Below are 19,961 nucleotides of genomic sequence, written 5' to 3' on the forward strand. Positions count from 1 at the left end.
TCACTGATGAAGAAACTGATTCCCAGAGAAGTATAATTACTTGTCCAAGGTCATCTACTTAGCAAGTGGTGAAGCTGGGAATAGAAATTGCGTCTGCCCAACGTCAATCATGTATTTATACCCATTTGTATATGTATTTATACTATGGGCCAAAGTCTCAGGAGTACTGTGGAGTGTAATGTGCCAGATACTGTACTGGGTAGTGGGGATAAAAAGATCCAAAGACGCTGCTGGTCCTCACAGCCCTGGGGCAACTGAATCACAGTATCAGAACCGCTGGAAGGGAACCTGCAGAGTGCCCAAGGAGGCAGGAAAGGCAGAAATGATCTTGTAGGTAGAATTTTCTAACACAAAGAAGCCAACTATTTGAGGTTGTGATGGAGCAGGAAGCTGCACTGACTCTTCTCCAAAAGTGTACTGAGGAATCTGAAAGACAGTGAAGAAGAATGGAAGTGTCTGGAAAAAGGGACCCTACTTATGTGTCGACCATATTGGAACTGACTCCTCTCAGTGTGTGCCCTCAGCACACACTGTAATCTAAAATCCATTCAGCCCTACTTTACCACTGTTGTTGAATAATAAGCCTTAGCAGGGGGCACTTGAGGAGGTGGGGCCAAGGGAATGCTTTCAGGAATGGCACAGTTTTCAGGGGATGCACGTGAGAGGGGAGGGAGAGCCAGGAAGCCTGTGTTGGTGAAGTCGCAGCTCCCCGCTAAGCAGCTGTGAGGCCTGAAGAAAGCCTCTCTCTGACTGAATCACCAGGTAAGGGGTGATAGACTAGTCCATCCTTAATATCCTTCTGACCTCTGTGATCCTACAGGACAGGGGTCAGCCAACTTTCTTCCAAGGAACAGAGAGTGAATATTTTTGGCTTTGTGGGTCACACAAGTACCCTGCTAGAGAAGGTGCCTGCAGACCTAAGCAGTTTGTCTCCTTAAATAGAACTCTTCTCACTCGGTCTGTGGCTACTCTTTCATGATCCTCCCTGGACACGGTTTTTGCGTGTTTGAGCATAAACACTAAGTTGTACTTCTCTTTCAGTGGCACGAGTCAAGAACACATCATCTCTGCCTTAAAGTAACTTTACTGACACCTCACTTTTCCTCAGAGCTAGTTTGAAAGTGTCCTGGCTTTACAAAGTTTTCGTGAAAAAATTTTCTACGTGTGGATTCTTTCCAAACTAGTTCAGAGGCTGTTACCTCATAGCACCTCCCCCTTACCACCACCACCTCCAATACCCTTACACTTGGCAGTGGCTTTTATTCTAGTCCTTACAAGTGGCTCATATCAAGGTAGCAGGGTTTTCATCTTTGCCTCCCAAAAGTTATATCTTTCCTGAATCTCTTTGCTTCACTCAACACACATATATTAATTACTGAAATCTAGCCTTCTACAATTTTCTATCATCCCAGAGTGTAAGACTTAACTTCTCTCTCATAGTTTGCTATCATTAAAAAAAACCTTTTTTTAATGTTAATATCATGGTGGTATTATTTGGCTTAGTATATAGATTTTCAGTGAGTCTGAAAGGAGAGAGAGCAAAAAAGGCCCAATTCAGTTCTGGCAGGCTTCCAGCATCTTCTACTCTCAGTTTCGGTATCCTGTGAAAGAGGAAATTCTGTGCTCATCCTTGATTTGAAGTGTTTATAAAAAATATTTTCTCTGGACATTTATCCCCTGAGAGCAAAGAGGTATTTTTTTTTTTAATGAAAATTATGTTTCTAGCACTTAAAACATTGGCAAATATAGCCATCTGTATGATGCTGAGGAAAAACAGAAAATCTGTCGAGTTGCTAAAGCAGTTATGGGGAATTTTTTCCCATGGATGAAGGATAGCAATGACGACCACAGACACGGGAAAACATTTTAACACTTCCTAAAATTCTTTTTCAACAGCAGGGACATAGAAGCCAAATTTCCCTTGGTGGAAATAAAAAAAAAATGTTGAGCTGAGATGTTCCTACGAAATAAATGATTTCAGAGAGAGAATTTTACACAGAAGAAATGTGGACGAGGACACCAATCTGCCTGAGAGGGGAATCATGGTACACATGAAGATCAGAAACCCCTCGCATTTCACTCCACCCTTAGTGCTCTACCTGACACTTAGCAGGGACCTGATAAATATTTGTGGATGAATTTCACCATTCATTCAAACACCTGAGGCTTTTACGATTTTAGTCAAGAAAATAGATGAGGACACGACAGAGGGGAACAGTGAGTGCAAGGCGCTGCTTCTCTGATGAGAATTCTGACCAGTCTGCAGCACCGGCAGGGTGCCACGCACACACTCTCAGGGATGAAATGTGGCTTAAAATTCACAGGGCTGCCGGGCAGACATAACTTTCCTAAAGTCACCTGGCTAAACTAATGGTCAAGCTGGGATTAGAACCAGGATCTCTTCACGCCTAGTCAAAAGTCTTCCCACTCTTTGCTATTTTCAAGATGATGAGGTTGATGCCATTTCCTATCATAAATGTGTAAAGCAAATTTGCAATGACTGTTCTAACCTTTCCAATCTCCAGGTTAAAATAATATTCATAATAGTACTGTCATACTTCTACTGTAAAATTTTCAACTAAAGTATATTCTACGTATTTTACCTTTAGGGAGATTGGAATATTAGAGCAAAGCCAGTTGAGGTCATGGCTTACCCCAAAACTCAACATATAGAATACATTTTGCAGTATTAGGTTATTAGTTATTATGTCCAGTATCACCTTCATTTCCATTTAGGATATTTGATCAGCAACTAGTATCTGCGCTGAGGTGCTTACAAGAATTATGCCAGAACTAGGAGTGGTGCAATGAGGTAGGAAAAGAGAACAGTAACTAGCCTCTGTCACTGTTTAGCCTAAAATCTTGCTAGATTAAAAAAACCAAGAAGCTGATGCTTAGAAAATAACTAAATGCTCAAGTAGATAGTATTAACAAGCACTGCAGAAGGAAGAAGAAAGGGCGATGATTCTGAGTTGTAATAGATGGTAAAGGTTTCATGGAGGAAGTGTGACAGAAGCTTCAATTCCCGCATGGGGAGGAGGAGAAATCTTCAGGCAAGGGATGCAGCAGAAGTGTACGAGTGCGGAGGTAAAAAGAGGACAAGAGCTCGAGGCAAAGACTTCATTTTCCAACCAGAGAGCAGCATCTATATTCAGTGTGATGCCAGCACACTTGTCCAACTCCACCTGTAAACTATAAATTTACAGTTATAATATCCCTCTCTGATCAGTTGTATTTTTCATTTAAAAAACCCACACACTTGTGGTGGTAGAAAGCACACTGTACAAGGAGACAAGAGTCTTGAGTTCTAATCTGCCCATAAATTGCTGAATGACCAAGGCCTATCACATCTGCACTCTGAACCTGTTTCCTCCTCTATAAAATGGGAGGGTTTGGGCCAACCAGTCTCTGAGGTTGCCTCTAGCTCAGACATTCTACAATTTCTACTTTTCAGTCCTGCGCACTATATGTATGGCACGTATCCCTAAATGAACCTTAATAAACCCTTCTCTGTCGCTGTCTGCTTTCCCATCTGCCTTTTGCCCACTTTGTTCCCTTCTCTCTCTTCTCTCTTACCAGGAAGCATGTTGGGAAAGTACCAAAGTGGGACTATCATGGAGTGTTTAAATTTTCATTAGATGTGTGTGTGTTGTAACAAGGCATGCACAATTGATCATCTTGGCATGCATATTAATAATTGAAGGCTGTGGTACACGCTCCCTGAACTTTGTAAACAGCTCCTCTCTGAGCTTTGAAATGACAAGCTTTGCTCATAACTGAAAAACTGAGAGCAAGCAGGCCTATGGGGAGTTCCTATGAAGTATACATTATTAAAAAGCAAAGAAGATCAAAACCCAAAAGTCTCTCAGTTGGGAAACCTGGGGAAGTTTCTGTCAAATGGACAGGTTAAGAAATGACATCAAGATGAGACAAGGATGACATAACGATAAGATGACATACGAATGAGACGATTCACCTGTGCTAAAAGTTGTTTTCCTTTCTTCTCCATCAAATGAGCTTTATCCAGCTGGCCCAGAAGGGAAGAGAAAGCCCCAGGTGCCATGCCCGGATAGATGATGTCCGCATCTAGCATCTTTGATAACTGCACATCTGTGGTCAGAAGGAAAAAATGATCCCAAACAGAAGAGGACGGATGCTGTACTCCCCAAACTGTCGGCTGGGTTTAGCTGTTCCTCCTTGATGCTTTAAGCCAAGGCTCAGATGGAAACAATGCCTATTTGATTATATTTAATAGCTGGTCCTGGGGTGAAGACCAGAGATACGAAAAACGTTAGAACTTAAAGTTTGGCAGAACTGAGCACCAACGAAGCTAGAAAGTAACTGGTAGACTTTGATGTAGACCTTGAAATAAATCACAACTTTTTCTTTATGCTATTATTAACGGTCTTTGGTTTTTCCCCTTGGAGCAAATGCTATTTTTGCTCAAACTATGACGAGCAAGGTGAGGAGAGAGGTGCATCTCATCCAGCTTAATGAGCTAACACTAAATGACATTTCCCTTCTCCTGTTCAACCAGTCAGCTATTTCCAACAAAATCTACATAGGGACCCACACTTTTACCCTTGGAGCATTGCAGTGTACCTGAACTTTCCTGGAAGTTGTTAAATAAACTCTCCCTTCAGGACACCAGGCCAGCCTCACCTGCTCTAATAAGATAGTTCATCAATATGTCTACTTCCAAAGTGCCTCAGAACAATTTCCTGACACTCTTGGCTTTCTAATGGAGAAGCTGCCATGGGATGCTATGGAGACAGCATTGACACCATGGAGATCTTTTATGTGAGAGGGAGCACTCAGGGCTACTGCTAAATGACCAGGAGATTTGCAGCCACTTCAGAGAAAGAAAGCTGAGATGCCATTCTTGAATTTTAGAGCTTAATAAGCCTAAGCGAATTCTAACTCATAAAGCCAAAATGTGATTCCTGTGGTGTTTGCCAGGAATATTAATGCAGATAAATAGGGGTATGACTGGTTCTGCTTTTGGAAACTGCAGCAAGTGTGTCAATCACTGTGGACTTTAGCAGTTATTGTTAGAAGCAGCCCCATGTACTGATACCAAACCCACCCCACCACACTGAATGGAGCTGGGGAAAGCAGAAAATGTGGTTGAGACAAACATCACTCCATCAGACATGGAATGAGATATACTTAAAATTCAAAGGATGATGAAATGTGCACACACCTAGCAGGTTAGCCAGGTCACGGCTAATATTTTCATGATGAGTGTTAGGATTTAGTTCCCCTTTGCATCTGGGGAGTAGTTATCTTAGTAAAAGCACGTAGAAAAGAATGGAAAATTCTGAGGTTGCTCAGAGAGATATGCAATCTTCCTGTTCCACCTCAAAGGCTTAACTCCAGCTCAGGCTCACATTTAAGGTATCTCCCACCTTCAAGTCATCCTGAAGGGTCTTGGCTATCAAGGACTCACACGAAGGCCCTTGAGGCAATTCATGCCTGGGATGTGTACTCCTTAGCTAGCACTGTGGGCTGTCAAGATCAGCTGGGATTTTCACAATCTCTGTTGATATCTGCTGGCTGCTGAAATACTTCCCAGAATGAAATTCCAGGGCTAAGTGGGATCTCCCAAATAGTAGCAGGTAGATGGGAAATGCCAAGGTTGTTGGACAGTTACATTTGGGGATATGTCAACACGAATTTTCCTGTTGACTCCTTCATCCCAACTCTCCTAATATCCACTAGCTTGCTACCAAGTATCTGGTAAAGTACAGCGATTTCCAAAGAAAGCAATAGCAGTGAGCTCTGTTTTTGATTTGCTCGATTACACATGTAAGTTGAAACCCCATTATCCATGGACAGTGCCAACACCAATGCCAAAGTGCTCTGTGAGGTCCCTGGAAACTTCTGAACTCACTGTTTCAGGCTTCCTTCCTACCTTCCTTCCAATTTACTCATTCATTCATTTACTCACTCATCACCAGTATTTGTTGCATATTTCTATGTTCTAGACACTTGATACGTATTGATGACTAAGAGACATGTCCTTTCCTTTTGGATCCTTGTTCTAATAATCAAAAGCAGACAAATCATTAAATCATTACACATTTTGATAAGTGCTCTTAAAGACCTAAGAAGATCAGTGATGGTGAACAACTAGGAGAGAGTGGATCAGAAAGGCACCCTCTGAAGGGGTGGCCTTTCAGCCAAGACCTAAAGGACGAGAAAGATTCAAGCATGCAAAGATGGGGGGCGAGGGGGGGGGGTGCAGGGAAGAGCACATCAGAGGGAACCAGATGTGCAAATGATGCCCTGATGCTCGGAGGTGGGAGGCAGCTTTGATGGGTTCAGCAGGAAGGAGGTCAGTGGGGATGACGTGTGATGAGTCAAGGGAAAGCCAATGTTGAAGAGGCAGACAAGGAGAGCTTTATAGGCTGGGGAGAGGGAATGTTATTTTAAGAGCAGTGGGCAGCTACTCAAGGGATTTAAGTGGGGAAGATATGATCCGAATTATATGAAACGACATGTGAAAAACAGATTGAACTGGAGTAAAAGTAGAAAGGGAGAGACAATGTATGGCAAAAAGGGCAAAGTGCGTCCAAGTAGCCATTCTCCCCTTCTTCCTTACAATGAGAACTCCAATTTTATTCTGGAGAGCAATGGGCCCAGCCAAAAAAGTATATTTCCCATTTTCCTTGTAGCCATGCAGGGCCACATGTAATAATTCTGCACAATGAGACATAAATGGAAGTCTGTTGGGGATCTTTGGGAAAGTTTTGCTTTCTTGCTCTAAAGGTATGCCTTCCTCTTTCTTTTTTCCTCATGTGATTCCAGCCTGTAAGAAAAGATGTGATGGCAGGAGCAACAGCAGTCATCTTAGACAACTATCTAGGAAAAGCTAATAGTATCGTAGAAACCTTAGGCCTGACAACCTTGAACCACTGAACCACTGCCAACAAACACCTAAATCTGGATTTTTCTGTGTAAGAGAAGAAAAAAACTGTATTTGTTTAAGATAAAGTTTAGTAGGGTTTTCTGTTATTCACAGGTGGACACCATAGCTAACTGACACACTAAGCTATTATCTTAGTTCAGGCAGCCTGCACTTGAACGGTGGCAGTTAAAATGAAGAAAAGTGGGTCATTTGTGAATGCTGAAACAATGGGATTTCCTGATGCCCTAGATATGGGCTTTGATGGTGGAAGATGGTGCATATAAAAATTACTTATAGGATTTTGGTCTGACAATTTACTAAAATGAGAAGGAAAAACCCAAAGAGGAATAGGTTTGAAGATTAAAAGAATTCAATTTTTGATATTTTATGGACGAGGTGCCTAAGAGGTATCTGTGACAGTAATCTCCACTCTTGTGGTTTCCATGAGGTGGGATTTCCCTCAAAAATTCCAGGCCCTGCTCCATCCCTTCATTCCCTCCTTCTCAGGGAGAGAGGGAACCAGTCTGCCTGTGGTGCACACTCATTTCCTGTTCTCGTCTATGCACTGGGTGGAAAATACAGGTGCCAGCTCCAGAGGAAGAAGCCTGTGGCCTTCAGTGCTGCCTGTGGCCAGATGCTCAATCCTGAGGCCCAGCATTAGGAAGCCCATTATTGCTACAGATCTCAACCTCACTTTCCTGTTCAGCTTTTATGAGTAATGAAACACTGATGTTTGGATCCCCACATGCTAGACCTCTTTGTTTCTCTCTCAGCGGCTTCAGACCTAAGCCAGCTTATACCTGTATAAAGTTAGGTACATGGTATTCTTTCAGCCATGAGATCAGGGCCTCATTTTAATAGATGCTTCTTTCAATAGATATGGCCAACGAATACTAAATTCCTCCCCAGTTCTAAGGTGTGTCCGCCTTCCTATCTCCAGTGTCAAAGTCAAGTCAAGCGTTGAGTCTTGCCTGCCAGGTGGGACTGTAAACGGCATAAGAATGAGAATTTATTTAAAATGGATGCTAGTGAACAGAAGGTAATCGGTAATCATTCTACTGTTCAGGTATTTGGCTTCTTGCCATAACTTTGTTGGAGTTGTATTATTAGAGTTGTGTGGCCTTTTCCTCTCTCCCTTCTCCCCATTACAAATCCACCCTTACCTCTCCTCTAGCCACTAATCCATTCTTTGCTTCCCTCCTTTAAAAAGTGGTATCATTTTTGAATGCCATTAGTGTTCTTGATCCTATCCCTGGAAACCCTAACTTCAGAAGTGCTGGACACACACCGTTGGATAAAGGGCCATTCCTCAAGACTGGGGAATCTATGCTATTCTATGCTGCTGCAAAAATGGTCTTTTGACCACAAAGTCATATAAAAACACTTTTACATTTAAGATTCTGGTTTTTCATGTCCCTCTCTCACCCATCCTAACAGATACATTATCCCTTGGGTTTACACTGATGAAAGAGGTGATAGGCATTTTGGCACATTAGAACATTGAAAATAACATTTATTCTCGGAATGAATATGTAAATCGCATATGTTGCGATCCCGTGCGGGGCCCTTGCACCTGGTATGGAATGGAGCAGGGCATTGTGACAGTGTCATTCAGTGGCTTTTACCAGGCAAGGGAACATCAGCAGCTGTGATGCATTAGGCTGCTGTGACGTTAACTACAGACACAGATAGAGTGCCCATAAAAAAAAATACGCCCTTTTTTTGAATAGAGCCCTGGGTAATTACCCTGACTATTGTTCTATAAGAAAGCCCCATTTATACTCCTTCATCAATTTAGGATCTAGACATGAAAAATCACCAGCATTAAGTAGTTAGGGCCATTTGCTTTCCAAATGAAGAAAGGACAAAAGATAATCCTGCAGAAAAGTCTCGACTTCTGAGCCGCCATGTTGACAGCCAAGCTCACCTCAAATAAAGGATCCTGAGGAGGAGTTTTTCTGTCGGTACCTTCTTCCTAATCAGAGCCCAAGGACAATGCGTTCAGGGTCTGCTTCCTACTGTAGCCCTAGAGGGACATGCGGGGCTGTGCGGACAGCCACCCCGCAGGTGTGGTGTGAACTGCAGTGGGTCCAGCCGGCACAGACAGATCTGGCTGCCCTGCCCTGGTGGCCGGGCTTGGTGTTCTGAGGAAAAGCTACAGAAACGTTGCTCACCTTGAGAAGCAAGCTCTCAGGGCAGGGTCCGTGTTCCTCCAAGTTGCCACAGGACATGAAATAGGTTATGAGGTTTGCCATTCAATATGGAGGAGAATGGGAAATTATTGAACTACTTACCCCCACATGAAAAAAAAAAAATGAAATGAAATACAAAAGGCAAAATCACAACAAAACAGATGGCCCCCAAAATTTTACTTACATTGAGTGAGGATTCCAGTTAAGGCATTTTTAAAATTCTCCTTGGCTTCCTCCATCTCTTGCTCATGGGTGGCTTTTTCGTTCATTAGCCGGCGGACGTGGCTGTTGGCCGACTGCACCATGGAATAGAACTGGTTTGCGGAACGCCGATTCACTTCCCCTCGTTCAATCCAGGAAAGCAGCACTGTGATAGCCTCTGAAAACTTGCTATCATCTGGAAACGGAAAACCACCAAGGACAAATCATGCGAAGGCAAGAAAATATGCTTTACTTTGGTTCCTCTGAAAAGACAGAGCACGGCTCATCTTAGCGGATAATATTTTCAGAACCTGACAAATTAGCTTTTCTGAGACAAACTTCTCTATCACTTAACTTCTCTTTTCTCATTGAACTCCACAGCACCATACAACCATCCGAAGAACAAAGTGGGGTTCAGCCTCTCGTTTACCAACATCATGAGCTCAATTTTAGAAGATCTGTTCTGGGCATTCTTTGTAATAGGCACAACCTCATTCTTCCATCAGACTCTGATTTCTCTTTCTTAAGATTGGCTTGAAAAACTGTTATTAATCTATTTGGCCTCCACTTCATTTCTCATTCCTTCATCAGAAATATTATACAGTGATACTAGTTTTCTGACTTGAAATCAGCTGAGTTAGTGTCAAAATGTGGAGGATAGATTAAATTACTTTAAAACTGGTTGCAATGTAAGATATCGTTCCCAAGGTGGTAGCAGGAGTAAGTCAATTCTCGTTCTACTGCAGTTCAAAACTAATTTCACTTTGGGTTTGATACAGCATATTTGGTTAGGCTGAAAAATAAAATATTTTCTTGTTTTCAACCAAAGAGGACCTGTTCCGTGGGGTGGTCAGTGTTTGCCTTGGAAAGCTACTGGAAACACATCTGAACCTGGTATAAGGGGTGTATGTGGGCAACATAGGAGTGAGGAATGAGGTTCCATCTGTAAATAAGTGATAACGTTTATTTCAAAGAAACCAGAAAGACTTGCCTGTTCACGAATGGGAACTGGAACAGACCTGTGTTGTGCGGCTTGGAGGTAGAGAAAAAGCAAGTTTGAAGGTGATTAAGTTAATTAGAACTGGTAGTTGTATGTCAGTTATTACAACATTAATCGATCCTACTGCCGAAGGCTCATTGTACATTTCGCAGGCTAACTGTAGGGAACAAGTCTTTCCTTTGTTATTTTTCTACCCTTGGGACATGTGATTTAAGAAAAATATCCTACATTTTTCCAGTAAACTGGGTACAGTCTGAACTGTAAAAATAAGGAGTAAAATTAGACTAGAAGATTCAGATTCATACTCATTTATTTGACAAATCCTGAGAGCCTATGATGTTCTCTCCACCGAAGGGACATGAGAGACATCCTCATGCGTTGTTTTCACACACACACACACACACACACACACACACACACACACTCACTCTCTCTCTCTCTCTCTCTCTCTCTCTCTCTCTCTCTCTCTCTCTCTCTCTCCAGATGAGAAGATAGAGCATGATTCATGTTTGGTAAAGGTGTTTTAATTTACCCACCATATGTTTTTTTTAATCAACCATTGTTGTTAGTATTTTATACATGATACCAAACCTTCATTTGTGGAGCACTTTGTGAATTTTGTAGAGCACTGTAGAAACACCTTTAGTATCTTTTACCCCTGGAACCCTCTCACAGACCAGGGTACAACCTCCTTACTGTGGCTGTTGCTGGCTCAGGAAGTATGTGCACTGAATACAGAAGGATCAGCCTCACTCAGTGCGTATGGAGTGTGCTCCACCTTCTCCAGGACGGAAAGCAGCTAATATCGACAGGCTGTTGATCAGCCACCATTCCAAGCCCCCTCCCGCCGCGGCAGTGTCTGAGCTTGGGGATCAAAGCTTTTTTTCTGTGCAAACCTGCCCCCTCTGCCTTCATGCTTTCACCAGAGGAGATAACTGGCCCAGGGAATGCCCACAGGGCACCCTGCAAGTGAAAGACTCAAGTTTCCTTGAAAATCTCAACCCACAGGCATGAGACACACTCATTCAGTACCACAGCTGGCTCATACAATTTTGTTAACTCTGGAGTTTCAGTCTAAGTTCAACCCTCAGTGAACTCCAGCTGCAGTGGTTTCTTATCTCATTTCATGGACCGGAGCAGCTTGTATAAGATAAAATCCATCATACAACTTAACATTACGTTCAGCCCACGGAGAGGCCCATAATTTAGCATTATGTTTGTGAGAGGCCCACTGCGACTGTTACAGTCAGAATAAATTTTGCTTCCCTCGCACTCTCTACCTCTCTCCCTGCCAATATATGTTAGGAGAATGGACCTCCGAAAAGACAGCAGAAATAAACCTAACGCTTATAAGAAATCCTTTTTTTCCTTTTAAAAAATAACAACAACAAAAAAGAAAACACTGACTTCATGTACCATTTTTCCCCTTTGCTGTGACTTTCATCTCTACATAACACAAAGAAAAATCCTCAATGTTTTTGTCATAGAGCTTACGAGGAGAAGAGAGAGCAATGCTGTCTCAGCTTTCTTCCCCTTGCATACCAGTAGTTTTTCCTTCTCTCGCTTGAGGTCACTCAGTTCATAAATATCCTAATTTACTGTCAGAAAAAAGTGCTTAAATTTTTAAAGTGTATGTTTGTTCAAATGATCTAAAAATCAAATTTTATTGTTCTTCACTCCTAGACTTAGAGTATAAGTTCACCAGCAGATTATAGTTAATTGATAGTTTTCAGAAACAGAAACAGCATATTTAGGATTAAGCAATTAAAAACATATAATTTAGGGGCCAGTCCCATGGCTGAGTGGTTAAGTTCATGTGCTCCACTTCCATGGCCCAGAGTTTTACCAGTTTGGATGCTGGGTACAGACATGGCACCGCTTGTCAGGGCTATGCTGGAGCGGTGTCCCACATGGCACAACCAGAAGCACTCACAACCAGAATATACAACTATGTACTGGGGGGCTGTGGGGAGAAGAACTTAAAAAAGAAGATTGGCAACAGATGTTAGCTCAGGTTTCAATCTTTAAAAAATATATATACAATTTAAAAAGTAAGTAGGCAAAAGACATTTCAACAAGAAATAGGCAGAATTCCATTAGTTTAAAAGAAGTAGTCATGCGTCGCTTAACAACGGGGATGCATTCTGAGAAACTCGTCGTTAGGCAATTTTGTCATTGTGGGATCATCACAGAGTGTACTCACAAACCTAGATGGTATAGCCTACCATACACCTAGGCTGTGTGGTACTAATCTTATGGGACCACCATTGTATGTGTGGTCTGTCAGAGACCAAAACATCATTAGGCAGCACATAACTTTATATAGTTTTAAAAACTCCCAATTTCATCCTCATTTCCGAACTTTATGAAACTGGCAAGCCAATGCATGATCGATGTATTGACACTCAATTTAAACGTAAAGAACATCAGTTAAGGCATGACTGGTAAGTGTAGTCAATATCTGTTGCCATGTAAGAAGTAACTTTATATTAATTAACACTAGGCCAGTAACTCTCTCTGAATGGCTACAGGAGTGAATTGGGAGCGGTCATTTTCAATATCCAACTGTAAATTCAATTTTGTATTCAGTAGAAAGATCAACTGAGAAAACAGAAAACAATATAAACTAATTTAAACAGGATTTAGATTGCAGCATTATTAAAGCTATTCATGTGGAAAGAAATTAACACTGCTCATAAAAATCACATCAAAGATGCACTTATAAAAATTCCAGATACTTTCTGTGAACATGCTTAGGCCTAACTCTGAACATGGGTGCAGTTTAGAAATTAGAATGTGCAGATGTGCTTTTCCCACAGAAAGAACTGGGAAAATTGGCATATTATGGAATGAATATAGACCATTTTCTCATTAAAAACTGCTCAATGGTTTCTAATCAGGGTCCTCACAATGTCACATCTGGGTTACCGCAAATGTCTGCTCCACGGCCTCCCTTGATTTGCGTTTTGCCCTTCAATCCATCCCCCATTCCTTTCTCATCCTCTTCTCTGTTAAACAGCATGGCCAAGCCTCCCTGCCTGAGCACTGGCTATGCACTCATCCTAGGGGCCTGCACATTCCTGGTCCAGCTGTCTGTTATTCTTCCCTTCGGACTCAGCAGAGGTGCCTTTCATCAAGGAAGCTTTCCTGGAACCCTAAAATGAATTGGGTGTCCCTTTGCTATGTTTCCACAATTCCCTGCATATCCTGCTATTAAAGTATTGGTCACTCTGTACAGTAATTACTGGTTTATGGATCCGTCTCCAGTTTTGAGGGGCTAACATGAGAATAAAACTTCTGTTAAAAACAAGATCCAAAATAGGCACTTACGCTAAGCCCCCCAACACCAAACTGATACTTAATTACAGTTTCAGCTCTCCCAGAAACAGAATCTTAAACCAGTCAATCAGGAATCACCTGGTCAGCACTAGTGAGATCGTCTACCTGACAGACCCCTGCAGTCCCCTAAAGGGAAGTGACCTTGCCACAACCGATCCACTTTTTGCTAGTACAACTTCCTTGTCCTGCTCCCTTCTGCCTATAAAAGTCTTTCATTGTGTGCAGCTCCTCAGAGCTGCTTTCTCTCTGCTAGACGGGATGCTGCCCGATTCACGAATTGTTGAATAAAACCAATAAGATGCTTAAAATTTATTCAGTTGAATTTTGACACTTCCAAAACATATTCCAATCTTCTGGTCACTCTGAGATTTTCTCTTCGTAGAGTATATTTCATCACACTTTATTTCTAGAAGATTCGCAGTGATTAGTACTAGAAAGCCACAGATTCATGGTCAAAAGTTGGGAAACATCAGTTGATAAATAAACATTTAAGTCCCATGTGAAAGAGTATTTTCACATTGTTTGCCAGAGATAAATGTTCTCATGGCACTTAAGCTCCCTGGTCCTGTTATCTGTCAGGCCTCTGAGGTCACTGCCATTGGCAAAAAAAGTTAAGAGTAATGTCAGATAACCACACAGAAGCAAAGTCTTCTGCAGCAAAGCGCTAACCAGCTTATCAAATGACTCAATCTTTTTGAAAGCATTTTCAATTCTGGGAAGTTAATAACCGTTTTTAGCTTTGTGAAGAATAAATAAGATTCTAATTATTATCTATTACTACCTGAATCCATACCCATCTCATTTCATTTCTGGTTACCTTGACATTGTCAACCTCCCTCCCTTCCCTTCTCTTCCACGTTTATTGAGCACCTGGCATATGGTAGACATTAAAAAAACTGCGTATGGGATAAATCTTTGCTATTCAAAGACCACAAGCATGAACCTCATTTGGGAGCTTGTTGAAAAGGCAGACTCGCCCTTACTCAGGCTTCTTGACTCACAATCTGCATCCTCTTCCAGGTGATTCATATGCACATTAAAGTTTGAGAAGTACTGGAAGAAATCACTCAAGGAAAGCCAGGAGAGCAGGTTAGAAGCTCGTCTAAGTTAAGAGAGAATGAAAAGCAGAAATGGAAACCTGAGATAGTGGAGACTATTAAAAGGATCTGATGTGATTCTTAGGAGCTTTGTGAAGCCCTGACCCTAAAACCCCTCCCCCATTTAAAGAATAGCTGCTTAAACATCTGTCATCCCTATCCGAGGGAAGAAAATGTGAAAAAAAAGGTTGAAGGCTTGGAAATGGGCATAGAGATTACCACAGATCCTTTCGATGGAATGCTGGACATGGACTAGAGGACCCTTTCCAGCCCCTGCTGGGATGATCTGATCCTACAGGGGTGTGAACCTTTGATTGTCTTGGACTAGGTTATTTTACGACTCTGTAGGGATAGAGCATAAATTGTGAAAAACTGATAACAATGCAAATAATTCTTCTCCATAGAAATCCAAATGAATTTCTGTCCAGTAGGAAACATAAATCTTTATAAAGCAAATTCTGTTTTGAACCAGTTTTAACTTACTGATTTCCCCATTCATTAGTGAGTTAAAATCATTGGCATGTTTATTTTTTATTTGTAAGATGGTCATGATTTCGCTGCCATAGTATCCTTCAGCAGCCCTTGAACTGCAAGCTCATCAAAGGCAGAGCCATGCTGCAGTCCCATCTGAAACCCCAGGGTGTGGCACGGAGCCCAGGACTCGGCAGGTGGGGGACTTTAACCAAAATGATGTGTAGATAATGAAGGGGAAAAGGAAGCAAATTGGTAAGTAGTTTTTTCTTCCCCTTTGTGTGCAGAGGAAGATTTGGCTTTGAATTTCAGAACAATAGGTGGTTAAAATTCAGGCCATGGACAGTGAATATAAAAACTTAGGTGGGCTGTAGGACCCTTATTGATGGCTGAGTCAATAAAGGAACAACAGGAGGGAAGATTCCATGTTCGAACAAAATGTCTTGAGAATGAGAAAAACAAAAAGGAAGGCATTCTACAACACTTTTCTTTCCAAAGAAATAGGGACATGCACACATGTGCATGCACACATAGTGAATGGTGTGTCACTGATTTCTGGCTTCTATGATAGCTGGAAATAGCTCACATTGTACAATAACATGTTGACCCAAGAAGAATGGGAATTCCAGGATGGCCAAAGCATTGCTACTGCCACATTCCCAAAGTTTCACTGTGTGTCCCTAAACAGTGGACACCCCTAAACAAATCTTCATTTTCTGGCTGCTCAGTTAAGCATCAAAATGGCTGGTACCTTACTTATCCTCCAAATCATGGATAGCATAAAAGGCTAAAAGGCTATACGAATGGTTAATGCGCCCCTCTATCTCCCCCCGCCACACACACACAGACTTCCCAACTATTGAGTACCTGTAAAAGATGAGAAATTAAGGGAAGCAATATGAAAATGCACTGATTATTTCTGCTTTGGGGTCAAGCAAAATGCTTCCAGCTGGAATGGCCTACCTTGCCTCTGTGAAGGTCAGAAATGCCCAAGGAAGCGGTTCCCACGTGAGCTCCTGTGCTTCATATTTCCTTTGCCCTAAGAAAGGCAGCCTGGCTTTTAGCTAATGGAACTTCCACTTGGCTCGTAGCATTATTGATTTTTACTTTCTTGGCACTATAAATATTGACAACCATCTCAGCAAAATGCTGGCGCCACCTCCACCCTTTCCCCCTCTGGCAGGCTGACAGGGGCAGTTCTGTATGCAAATCGGAGCCTAGTCCTCCAGAAATTAGGGATGCTGATCCCAGGAGGGCTGAATTCCTAATGACACATCAGGGAAGCCCAAGGGCGATGCTTGCAAAGCTTTGTCAAAACTTCACCTGATGCAGAGAGAAACTCTTCATTTCATCACATAATGAAAGATTAGGTGAAGCTTTCCAAAGGGGGTAAAAAGTACACAAAAACTTTTAAATGCTCTTGCCAGGAGAAACCCCCAGTGAATTAGGATATAATCTTTCCTCACTGTCGAAATCAATCTCTTCCTTCCACAGTCCAAACACAGGGTTCCTCCAGGGGTGGATGGTCTCTGTTAGACACACTGAAATTCATTATCTCATCTGCCTGGTGCTACTGTTTCCAATAAAGTGTAATTATGGTGTTATTGAGCTCCTTCTCACTTTCTCAGAGCCATGCTATAAACTTTGGGTCTGTGAGCAGTTACTTCCCAGTCAGTCTTCATTAAGTTGAATTGTCTCAGAACAATGTCTATTTAATCAGCAGGGTGCCCGCTAATTTTCTTTTTTAGAATTGGTATTAACGTAACAGACACGCTAGTGCCTTATACACTATACAATTACAACTCATTGTTTCCTCTGACTTCAGATGGCCCAGTGGCCGCTGATTGGGGTTACCTGGTCCCAGATGATCCCCTCTCCCTCAACCCACCACTGCCTGGCTGGTTGCGTCTCTTCTAGACAGCACCCTGCTCTTCCCATGCATAATAGTGAGTATGTACAGAGTGCTTTGTAATTGCCTCTGTCACTCAAGAAACCTAAACTCTCTGAGGCAGGGGCTTGCATGCTGTTTTCTTTCCTCCCAGTGCTTAGCACAGTACCAGGCATATAAAAAGAGCTCAACAAACACTTGTAGAGTGAAAGGAATGATGGCCAAGCACATATCATTTCCATACACCTCTGGTCATGCCTGGTAGCACTACTGGCTGGGAACGCACCATGCTCATAGATCCAAACAGCTAAGGAAGAGAGAAAGAAATGAATTTAGTGAGCAGCTACTACGTGCATAGTTTTAACACTGGGCAGGATATGGGAACCTTGTGGGCCATCATAAAGACTTGGCTTGCATAGATTTTGCTGGATAAAGCTGATTTTCAAAAAGAAAATTTAAGAATAAACAAGTATATTGTAAAATGGGAAAAAAAAAATAAACCTAAGATAGCAAGATTTCTCAGGGGAGAAAAAAAAATCAAATCCAATTAGGTATTTTCACATTGCATCTCCATTTCCTTTCTCACCCAGTCTTCTTCACTAGGTCTCGACTGCATTTTTATCTCCACATCAATGAAATCATCTTCAGGGAAACAGTTTCCCTGGCTCCTCCTGTCTGGCTTTGCAGCGTTATAAGGAGCATGGAGTGGATTTCCTCTCTGAGGCAGCCAATTTCCTAAGCAATTAAATGCTGTTTATATTCCAAACCCTGAGCTTGGGTTGAAATTGTCAAGCTTGATATTACCTGACTGTTGCCTAAGATGTATCCCCAGCTAGTTCATTCTACTCTAACAGCCATCTATTAAAATTTCCAATCTGTTCTCTCCTCAAGGGATCACACAGTACTTGGCAAAGGTGCAGCTTCTAAATTCTGCAAATTATACTCATCTACATAAATATATATTTTTGAAATGGCAAGGCTTGCAAATTACTTCACCAAATTGACATTCCCATCTGCTATCCTCTAACAGGAAAGGCAATGGTGTGTACCTCTTACACGTATCGGCACTTCTGTGCTGGTTTCTTAAAAAGAACATACCGTAGATGCCAAGCTTTTGTGAAATCCCTCCACGAGGTCACAGAACCAAGGCGTTAGTCTTTACCACTTCTAGGTGCGGACATGACTGAATACGGTGTAGTCTGTGAAGCTCACAGGCTGATACTACACAACGTACTGGGTATTTTAAAAAAAATTATTTGTTCCAAAATCAACACTCCTGGTTGATGTTGCTCTTTCTCATTCTGGCCACTCCTTATGGTTTCTAGCCTGAATGGAAAAGTGAGATGATGCCTGCATTTGCATTTTATATGCTTTTTATTAAAGGGACAGCTACAGCGTATGTATTGAAATCTGTAAGACACACCTTTTCAGAGCAGCAGAACATGCACCAAAAACATTGGCAAGAAGCACTCTGTGGTTAAAATGGGACATTTCAGTGGCAACTGCAGCTGATAAGGGCTTCCCAAGGCCTGGACAGGGGATGAAGGCTAGAAGAAGTCTTTTTTTAAAAAATTATTTTTTAAAGAAATAGAATGTCAACTTCCTATCTTCATAAAATAGGTTTTGGGCAGCTTTTCACATATTTTCTTCAGTGTAAACATCCAATCCACTTTACACACTGCCATCAATACACAAGCTATGCTCTAAAATACTCAAAGGATCAATCACATCTCTCCTGTTGTAAGAAATCTTTAATGGCTTCCCCATTGTTTATGGCATAAAACCCAAATCCAGTGTCAGCCTTCAGGGCTCCACCAACTGGCCCCAGACTGCTTTTCCAGCTTCACCTTGCTCTATAAGCTTTCATGCAGTGTGCGTGTTTGACGGAGCAGGTGACTTGCCTTTCTCCCCCATGCCTTTGTTTTATTTACTTAGTTATATCTATTTATTACATGTGTCATTATTCCCAGGGCTCCAGCTTCTGACTAGGAATTCTTTAGACCCCTTCTTCTCCTGAGGGAAAAATCTCGCTTATCCTGCAAAGTTCAAATTCTGCCTTCTCTGTGAAGACTTTCTTGAGAACTTCCTCAACATTATTCGCACTTGTCTCTGAGTTCCCAAAGCATGTTGCTCACATGTTGGTTGACAATCAGGTCATTGGCTCTGTATTACAGTTAGTCATTTACTTGTAGACACCTACATGTGGCCAGTGACCGTGACCTATGTTCTGTCATTAAAACCTGGCATGTCCAATGGCCTGAGGAGGGTCTGACCATCATTTGCCTGTAAAATGCACAGATGCTGTTTAGGTCACACAACTTTGATCAACAATGGAACAGAGTTCACACACATCATCCTAACTTCGAAATCTGGTCCCTCCCCAATCCTCTGTACTAAATGATAGGCAGATTCTAAAGCGTCCATGTCTTTCTCTCCCACAGCATCAAACACCGGAAGAGGAGCACAGCAAACATTTAAAGAAAAGAAATATATGTGCTCTTCTTCCTAATTATCCTGTAGGTGTTAGGAGTGTCCTTCAATTTCATCTCTAAAGACAGGGATCCTAGTCTACATTTCTCTTCTATCCTCCACAGACCCCACCTCCGTTTCGGATGTGCTTCAAGGGAGGTGGAGGGTCCACCACAGGTGCAAACTCTACAGAGCCGGAGAAACCCCAGGACCTGCCCAACCACAGGAGTAGACACTGGCCCAGTCAATCAACACAAGTCAGAAGCTAGTAGCCTGCTTTGGGGCTGGCGCTGATGACTCTCGTGCCCCTCCTTCCATGAGTTTTGTTGATTACACTACTCACTTATTCATGAGAACACACGTGAAAGCACTGGAAAGGGGCAGGGCTGTGTTC

General features: G+C 42.1%; 1 protein-coding gene across 10 annotated transcripts in view; it reads right to left on the reverse strand.

The window, feature by feature from the left end:
- ENOX1 (ecto-NOX disulfide-thiol exchanger 1) overlaps positions 1–19,961 on the reverse strand; it is a 535,380-nt gene that overhangs the window by 119,510 nt on the left and 395,909 nt on the right. For all 10 annotated transcript variants that reach the window (XM_046663943.1, XM_046663938.1, XM_046663939.1 and 7 more), the window contains one exon: positions 9,287–9,499. In XM_046663943.1, coding sequence (XP_046519899.1) covers positions 9,287–9,499 — 213 coding nt within the window. The remainder of the gene's footprint in view (positions 1–9,286; positions 9,500–19,961) is intronic.

Source organism: Equus quagga, chromosome 6 (assembly GCF_021613505.1).
Source record: "Equus quagga isolate Etosha38 chromosome 6, UCLA_HA_Equagga_1.0, whole genome shotgun sequence".
Taxonomy (NCBI): domain Eukaryota; kingdom Metazoa; phylum Chordata; class Mammalia; order Perissodactyla; family Equidae; genus Equus; species Equus quagga.